This window comes from Mytilus galloprovincialis, chromosome 10 (assembly GCF_965363235.1).
Source record: "Mytilus galloprovincialis chromosome 10, xbMytGall1.hap1.1, whole genome shotgun sequence".
NCBI classification, from domain to species: Eukaryota; Metazoa; Mollusca; class Bivalvia; order Mytilida; family Mytilidae; genus Mytilus; species Mytilus galloprovincialis.
The window spans coordinates 15,856,881-15,866,816 of record NC_134847.1 but is presented as its reverse complement, the minus strand read 5'-3'; the positions used below and the strand labels follow the sequence as shown (position 1 = coordinate 15,866,816).

Sequence of the window (9,936 nt, the reverse complement as noted above, 5' to 3'; positions counted from 1 at the left end):
ACATGGATTGTTATTAAACATTTTATATAAATACTTATATCGCTCCAATGTGAATTATCCAACCCTGCGTCCGATTCACCGTATCTTGGCACTGATTAAAACAATACTTCATAAAATAATGCATTACGAAAATGTTCCTATAAATCCTTCACTTATTTTCGGATACAATTGCGAAAAATATATTGGCATGTTATGTATGTAATAAAAGCACAACTTGCGATACTGTGCATATTATGCTTATTAGTAATAACATAACAAGTAAATGAACAATATTTATAAACCTTTCTTAAGTGTTTGGGCAATTAATCTCATAAATACATTCATTCATGATATGTAAATGTCCTGAAGAAAATAACAAAATGCATTCTATAAAAATAATCTTGCATAAATTTACACTTTTGCAGCTAAGTACATATTAATAGATTATCGAAAATCTATTTCAATATATTAAATTTGTTTTCGAACATCTCGATCATGAATGCAGGTTATTATACAATCGGGGATAAAGTCGTAATCCCAACTATTTCGCTATGAATTTGAATTAAAAACAAAATGTAATATTTTTTTAGCAATTTTACAACTTTTTTTCATTAAAATCATTGCAATATTATCATTTTAACTTCACAAAGTGCCATGCGTTTTTTACAGCGCCACCATTTTGGTCTTGCCTAGCAAATTATGAAATGTGTGCTGGTACCATGCAGTCTCCTGTCAATATTGAAACACGTCACGTAGTCAGAAACAACAAGATTAGCAAGTTTCGTTTCTCAGGACTCCGAAAAACAGCAGGAACAAAAATGGAGCTAAAAAATACTGGTCTTGCAGGTATAGGTTTTTGAGCTTCATTTATTTTATCTTAACGTTTAAGATACATTGCCACATTGTTTTATCTGATTAGTTTGAAAACTCATTCATCTGTTCTTCAAGTTTGAAGTAACATTACTTTCGATGCCGTATTTGGCACAAATTTTTGGAATTTAGGGTCCTCAATGCTCTTCAATTTGAACTTTTTTTATTTGAGCGTCACTGCTGATATGCAGACGAAACGCGCATCTGGCGTATCAAATCATAAGACTTGTATCTGTGATAACTAGTAAAGCCTCTTTTATTTTTGATCATTTGGGTTTTTTTTTCTCACTTTTATCTATTTTCTAATTTTAGCATCTGTTTCATTTCACTCTATTGAATATAATTTTATTAATTCTTATCTATTTTCTAATTTTAACATGTTATTATTCTCTGCTCCATTTCTCTATCTCACTATTTTTGGTTAATTTACACTATTGTTATGGTAGGCTCGTTATTTTATATTTTGTAAATTCGCTCATGACCTATTAGACCCTCATATATATCTTCCTTTATTTTACTATAAATTGACCGCGATACTTCAGGTTTACTTTTTGCGGTCTACATATTATTTAGTACACCAGACGCGCGTATCGTCTACATTAGACTCATCAGTGACGCTCATATCAAATTATTTATATAGCCAAACAAGTACAAAGTTGAAGATCATTGAGGATCCAAAATTCCAAAAAGTTGTGCCAAATACGGCTAAGGTAATATATGCCTGGGATAAGAAAATTCTAGTTTTTCGAAAAATTCAATGTTATGTAAACAGGAAATTTATAAAAAATTACCACATTATTGATATTCAACAGACTTTATTTTAACGTTATCATATATACATTGATAAAAAAAATGAGTTAATATGTTTTTATATAAATGTGTTTTATTTGAGCAATAACTACGTTTTATTAAGTCCAATATCTTCTTACAAATATTTACATGTTATAAATATTTATCTTTTAAATTTTTACAGTTAAAGTACAGTTTCCCGATGTTCAGCCAATAATTAAAGGTGGAGGTCTACCAGGACCCCACAAACTTTTAGAGTTCCATTTCCATTGGGGAGATAATAGTCAAAGAGGTTCCGAGCATGCAATAAATGGACAACATTCTGCTTTAGAAGTACGTATAAAAACTTTATCATATTTCATTAGGTTATGATTTTATCAAGGTATGTCTCTTTAATTTTTTTATAAATACATATTGAGAATGTATCGCAAGTATGTGAAATATTCAGTCCAGTATGAGAGTAGTCAGCACTTCTGTGTTGACTTGAGTTATCATTGATATGTTCATAATTATAGATTACCTGTTAACAAAACTTTGAATTTTTTAATTACTAAGGTTTTTCTACCTCAGGAATATATTACCTGAGCTGTATTTAGCAAAACGTATAGGAATTTGGGGTCCTCAATGCTCTTTAACTTCGCACTTTATTTGTCCGTCACTGATAACTCTTTTGTAGACGAAACGAGTGTCTAGCGTAAATATAAAATTTAAATCCTGGTATCTATGATAAGTCTATTTAGAATTGGCACATGGAAAATTTCTATCTTAAATTTCTATTGTAAAATTATGGGAAAATGAAAAAAATAATTATATGAGATAAATGATATAAAAAACAAACATTCCAGTGCTTAAATAAAGAATAAAAGTAAGCAAGATAGAAATTACTGAAAAAAAGTCGAAGAAAACAAAAGATTAAAAAAAAAAATAAAAGCAAAAGTTCAACAAACAACAGTGTTTAATTCAAATCACATGTTAACTGAATATAGTTTAGCATAAAAATAATATGCCCTGCAAAACAAAACTTACCATGACGGTAATTGAAAAAAAAAACATTAAGTTAATCCACATTGCTTTATTGAATGGATCTTTTACAAAATAAAAACACATGTGTATTTTAACGGTGTTAAACATGTTTATAACATGGTCAAGATTAGCTGGCCAAGATTTTACACGTAAAGATGCATTTGATTAAACAAATCGATACAAGAAAAAAATCAAATCAGGTCAGTAGAACGATTTTGATCCGTGAACTGTACATGTAGATGTTAATACTTAAAATGATGTAAAATATAAAAATCACAAATATACCGAACTCCGAGGAAAATTCAAAACAAAAAACGTCCGTAATCAAATGACAAAATCAAGTTTTTCCATACCAAAAATATGTAAATGGAAACAATTATGCAACATAAGCTGTTGTTTTCTTTTTTAATGTTAAATGAATTAAGTTCCATTTTGCAACAATTAGACTTGCCTAATTAAAACAAAAGATATATATAGTGTATTGATTTTGAACTAAAATTACGAGATGACATTGACACAAAACAACAGCTAACAAACAGTTGTATGTTGTTTTATTCATCAAACAGTCAAAGTTATGTTTTAACACGAAATCCCGCATCTCCCAGCTAATAATATGTCACAGAGTCTGAAGTAAACATGTAAGTTTAAATAAATTCTGATAGTCCTAACGATTGAATTGTTAGTTATCTAACTCAAGGTATCGTGTTACTAGTAATGCATGTGAATTCAGAATAATCAAAGATGTATATATTTATTTATTGTAGGCACATTTTGTGTTTGTTCCAACAGGAGTTGACCCAAAACATTTTGCCGCAGTCATTGGAGTAATGATATATGTAAGTCCATTTTTATTTATGTTTTTACAACGGCATTATATACGGAGCCCAACACCATTTGATTATCTAGATTATAACATATTGTTGGTTAAGTGATGAGACTCAACACCAAATGAACTTTTACTTTGCATGAATGTATTTTATTTTATATATTAACTCCTAGACCCGAACAGGCTGTAAAATAATTAAAAGTGAAACAAAAGTTAAAAATCAAACAACAGTACATTGAAATTATTATATAAAAAAGCTAAAAAAAAAAATCCTAATAAATGCACCTTTATTATATATCATTCATATATTCAATTTGTATATCTTTAGTTTCCAAAATCTATTTTTTTTCTCATTATAATGTTTATATTATCAACATTCTAAATTCTTTTTATATTATTTAGATTTTTTAATGTATCAATATGGTTATTACTCACTGTTGTTTTCATCAACAGGTACAATACATTAGTAAAAATAAGTAAATGATATCATACATGTTGTTTTTAAAAATTAGTTATAAAAATTATTATTTTAAACAGCTGACTGGAGAACATTTGATTTAATGCAAGACCTCTGTTGATTACCTTTTTTTTCATTTTAAATGTTTTTTTTTTTTAATTTTTGTTTGAGTTAACAATTTGAAACAGTCTTAAAATAGTCATACTTTTGACCTGAGATTACTATTTGAAGCATCATTCCAGTTAGCAAAGAGGTATTAAAAAAATGATGATGTGTTGCCATTATGTTTGTGTATTTGTTGCTTTGTTTTAATAATTTATTGTACCTTGTTTTGTGGAGAGGGCTTACATAGACTGTGCCTGTTGTCCATTCCATTTCAATGTATTTGAATAAAATATTGTTTAAACTAAACTTGACTCAACACCAGCCTGGACTAATAGCGTAAAATATAATGGATGAACACTGTTTATAATTAGATAACCACACCTTTACACTGTTGACTGTTTTTAAGTTAAAACTCAAAATGTGATATATATATCAACAAATATTGATTTAAATTGGATTGCAAAATTACAGACAGTCTACCCTTTCGGTCCTAATGATAATATCATGGGAATTAGCAATATATCAAGAACCGATTCTGTTAACATTATGGATATTATTTCTAAAGCTGTTCGAAAAAAAAAACGTTCTTATGGTCGTAGAAAAAATCGCAATCAAAGAAAATGTCGGACCAATCATACCAATATTTTGGACCTAATTTCTATTTAAAAAAAAAAACAACGGCAGACATTATCTGTTATGCCCGCGTCACACTGTCCCGACTTTTATATACGATGGACACCCGAATGCGAAAATTGTAAGTTCGTACGAAGTTGGTCCCGATCTCGTTAAAATACCAACAAGTGACCGAAGCAAGTACGAGGAATAACGAAGTCTATACCATGGTGCCGAAATTATATACAATAGCAAAAGATGGACATACGAAGGTTAACCGAAGACGGGTATTTAAGCTTCATATCTCAGCCGAAGCCTACACGATGGATCACGAAGGCTACACGATTGATTACGAACGCTACACGATTGATTACGAAGGCTACACGATGGATTACGATGATGGCGAGATGGCCATACGATGTCTAAAAGACGTCGTGTACAGCTTACGATGCATTTAAATTATATGCCGAAGGCATCACGCGTTTTAAATTGTTTGATAAATAAAGGTAAAATACATGTATGTACATAATACAAGTATACAAACGATCTAAAAATGCGTTCTATCTGTTTTGAACTTTTTTATGATACGAACAGATTTTCGACAACATATCGTTTCTGTACAATATGTTACATACGAGGGGATGCCACGCTCGGCATTGGCTTGTTTGAACTGTAAAATGTGTGCACTAGTCTGAATAATCACCAATAATTATGCCCATGTTTACTGATCTATCTTAAAGGTAAGGTAATGGGTTCGTTGATCCCTTTTATTCAAAAAGAGCTCTTTCCAGGAGAATATCATAATAATATAGACAAAAGGAAGGATGTGGGGAAACAACAAATGCGGCAAACTATGACATATAGAAAACAAAATGGTTATAATATGGAGTAAACATTCGTGTGACAAAAACTCAGACGATACATAAAAAATCAGAATAATGAAGAAAAAGTTGGTTTCCCTATATACGTGTACCTGCAGTGTTGGTGTACGAGGCGCGTTTATGATTTTCATTCTGTTACTTGATATGAAAAATTGACAAAAAATAATATTTTACTTGTAAAAGTAAATCCTGAGCCTGTAATAGCTGCTCTTCTTGTTCCATTTGAATTAATAGAAACAACGCTGTCGCCTTTCCTGCTCTCATAGAATCGTATGATATGAGCTCCATGTTTTGTGAACGTTTTTCTTAACTGTCGTATTAGACTGACCAGTGCATATCGCGCATGGCACTTTAAATGTATTTTAGCGCGAAAATTAACTTACATTAGCTGGATCTATTGCCGTCGTAGTTCCATCTTGTCGCCTTCGTACTTTTATTCGATGGCAACACGACGGGATTACGAGGTCTTCACGAAGTCGTGTTGCCATCTTAAGACCTTCGGGTAGCTTCGTGATTCATTCGTGTAGACATCGTAATTTCAAAACTGCCCGATGGAAACGATGGAAACACGAATGCAATACGATGTTCAAAGATGCATTCCCGGTGACATTACGATGGTGAGGATGGTGATACGAGCTCAATACGAACCCTCAACTACCGCTTTACAATGAAAGTCCCAACTATGTATTGGCTTCCGAATCTACACAAAACACCTTACAAATATAGATTTATTTCGTCTTCAAGTCATTGTTCCACTACTAAATAATCTATTCTTCTTACCAGTACACTTGGTACAATCAAAAACCTGATAATAAATTGTTCAAATAAGGCCTTCGAAAATAGTGGAATTGATTACTTTTGGAGTGTCAAACGCTCGTTGGAAGTACTTGATAAATTGCATGCTTATATTGGTGATTTTGAATCTGTTCAAAGTTTTGATTTTTCTACCCTATATACCACATTACCTCACATTCTCATTAAGAAAAAAATCACACACCTAATTAAACGGGCATTTAAAAAGTCACAATGTGAATATATATGTTCAAACTCTTTTAGGTCATTTTTTAGAAGCAATAGACAAAATACTATGTCAATTGGACATGTTTTGATACTATATCTGCCACTGAATTTTTACAAGATAACATTTTTGTTCGCTTTGGAGATTGCGTATATCGTCAGGTTATCTGAATTACAATTAGGACTAACAGTGCACCACTTATTGCGGACCTGTTTTTGTATTGCTATGAGTTACAATTTATGACAAAAATCAGCAAAGACCCATCAAAACAACAACTGATACACAAATTTAATAATACTTTTAGATATTTGGATGATATTTTGGCTCTCAATAATGACGACTTCTGTATGTATACTAACGAAATTTATCCTGTTAAATTTACCTTAAATAAAGCTAATACTAACAATGACCACTGCCCTTTCCTCGATCTTGATAGCTATATCATTAACGGAAAGCTTAATATAAAATTCATGATAAAAGAGATGATTTTTCATTTCCTATCGTTAATTATTCATTTTTAGATGGTGACGTTCCCTTGTCACCATCTTACGGTGTTTATATATCTCAACTTGTACGATTCGCTCGTGTATGTAACAATGTTTTAGATTTTAACGAGAAAAATCTATGTATTACTGAAAAATTATTACACCAGGGTTTTCGATATCACAAACTAGTCAAAACATTTCGTAATTTTATCATCGGTATAAGGACATCATTCGTAAATATAACTCAACATGCAGACTTCTTATACGTTCAGGTATTTCACATTCAATGTTTTATGGAAATATTCTTTATAAAGCAAAATAATGTCAGTATTCACCTCAGAAGCTAACAAAACCTTTAAATAGACTTATTAAGATGGGATATAGTTACGATACTGTTGTAAGGTCATTAAAGATTACATATTTTGGCGTTTATATTGATTCACTTATAGGATCTTTGCATCGGAACTAAACACATTTATTCAAAAACCAGTTGTTGGCATGACACGGGTTATGTTCTTCTCATATATGTTATGATGGTATGATACTAAACCCCTCACGGGGAGGATTGTGCCTGATATTCATATGATGAAGACATAATTTTTAATCAGTTTAAATGAAGTCTGGATCTGGCATGTCAGTTAACTGCTAGTTGTCTGATGTTATTTATGTATTATTGTCATTTTGTTTAATTTCTTTGGTTAAATCTTCTGACATCAGACTCGGACTTCTCTTGAACTGAATTTTAATGTGCGTATTGTTATGCGTTTACTTTTCTGCATTGGCTAGAGGTATAGGGGGAGGGTTGAGATCTCACAAACATGTTTAACCCCGCCGCATTTTTGCGCCTGTCACAAGTCAGAAGCCTCTGGCCTTTGTCAGTCTTTAACTTTTAGTTTCTTGTGTACAATTTGGAGTTTAGTATGCCGTTTATTATCGCTGAACTAGTATATATTTGTTTAGGAGCAAGCTGAAGGACACCTTCGGGTGCGGGAATTTCTCGTTGCATTGAAGACCTGTTGATGACCTTCTACTGTTGTCTGCTCTATGGTCGGGTTGTTGTCTCTTTGGCACATTCCTCATTTCCATTCTCAATTTTATTAAATACACAACTTGCCTTTTTCGTCATTTGGTCTCTTGTGAAAATTTGTTTCATTGACAATCATACCACATATTATTTTCACAAAATTAAAAGTAGTTACCTTTTCGTGTTATAAAAGTCACAAACAACCGTATTTGTAAGAGAAAAAAAGACGTATGTTTCATTGTCATTTAAGTCACACTTAATGGTATGTATCAATAGTATTCCCCTGAATGAGTATGTTACCCGGATTTGTTTTCTCTCAATAGATTTCTGACAAATTTTAGCCTTCACCTAAGGATTGAATACATGGTACCGCAACCTTCAACATCTATTGACAATATTGCCTATTACATAGGTATAATGGTGAGGCTCAACTTAAGTCTTGGCTTATAAGTTATAGCATAATATAATGTATGAATACTGTTTAAATATGATGTTGATAACGGGATGAGCAAAGATTTAAACAGTTGACTTCTAATGTGTAATGTTTTGATTTAATTTTCTTCTATAAATCAGAAATCAGAAGCAACAACAGATATTGAAAAGAATTGTGAAATCTTTCATATTCATTTGATAATAAAATATGTTTGTGTTATGCTAGTTTTCGTGCAGTAATTCAATAAGTAGTTCAGTTTATCTACCAACAGAAATGTGATGTTTCAAAAATTCACAATCATTACCTCAAAGACTACATCTAAGGAACTGTGATTTGTGAAGAAATTGAAGATTGGAGATTATTTTCCTCTTTTGATTTATATGACTTGTATATCCAGTGGGTTGAAAAGAAAAAAAAAAGTTAGATAATTATTAATGTAATTGCTATCAAAAGTGACACGACAATCTTCTTAGAAAAAACTAAACAACCAAATAACCGAACTGCACGGAAAATTATAAACAGAAAGTCCATCATCAAATTGCAAAATTATAATCTCAAAAATATTGAACGACTGACCTCGTACAGGCATATCCTTATATTAAAATGGTGGTTCAAACCTGTATCTAGCCTTACTCTGAATTGTAAACCTTTCTCGGTAATAACTATGATTCATTATTGTCGTTACAGGCTGGAAGTTATAATCCAAATTATGAACATATAGTTTCTAAGCTTAAAGACGTAAGAAATTTTGGTAAGTTTACATGAAACTACAGTCAAAAAATATAGTGAATGGACATTTACTTATCGTTAATAGTTTTATAAAAATAGATGTGTTCTTAACAAAGGAGTAGGAGAAGATACTAAGGGGCACTAAAAACCACGGAACACAAAATTCATTAGATAAAGTACAGCCAAAGAAAGATAATATTGAATGGACATTGGTTGTTGCTCACAAGAAAGTTTTTAAATCAAGAGTTCCAAATGGTTAAGTTGAAATCATCTCTTCGTAAATTTTATGAAATAACATTTTCACAAATGATATCGGATATATTCCTTACGTCGTAACTAAATCCCCTTTCCTTTCATAAATGTGACCTACCGAATTAGACTATTTACCAGATCTGTTATCTCATAAGCAACTAGACGGGTGCCACATGTGGAGCAGGATCAGCTTACCCTTGAGATCACCCCTAGTGTTGGTGGGTTCGTGTTGTTTATTCTTTAGTTTTCTATGTTGTGTCATGTGTTCTTTTGTTTGTCTGTTTGTCCTTTCCATTTTTAGCCATGGCGTTATCAGTTTATTTTCGATTTATGAGTTTGACTATCCCTCTGGTATCTTTCGTCCCTCTTTTATTGATCGTAAATCCATTTATAAAAATATATTTGTTTTCAACAAGGGGGTAGTACATTAATCAGGAAATATTTACATAATCA

At 31.4% G+C, this 9,936-nt stretch overlaps 1 protein-coding gene across 1 annotated transcript; it reads left to right on the top strand.

The window, feature by feature from the left end:
* Window positions 1-654: 654 nt before the first annotated feature.
* LOC143048878 (carbonic anhydrase 15-like) lies at window positions 655-9,267 on the top strand. Its single transcript, XM_076222747.1, has 4 exons — window positions 655-825; window positions 1,823-1,971; window positions 3,426-3,497; window positions 9,190-9,267. The coding sequence occupies exons 1-4, from the start codon at window positions 684-686 to the stop codon at window positions 9,265-9,267; spliced, it is 441 nt and encodes a 146-aa protein (XP_076078862.1). The 5' UTR covers window positions 655-683.
* The last annotated feature ends 669 nt before the right edge of the window (window positions 9,268-9,936 follow it).

Coding starts and splice junctions, on each gene's coding strand:
- LOC143048878 (XM_076222747.1), top strand. CDS start 684: ATGTGTGCTGGTACCATGCAGTCTCCTGTCAATATTGAAACACGTCAC. Junction 826..1,822: donor AAAAAATACTGGTCTTGCAG/GTATAGGTTTTT, acceptor AAATTTTTACAG/TTAAAGTACAGTTTCCCGAT. Junction 3,498..9,189: donor TCATTGGAGTAATGATATAT/GTAAGTCCATTT, acceptor TTGTCGTTACAG/GCTGGAAGTTATAATCCAAA.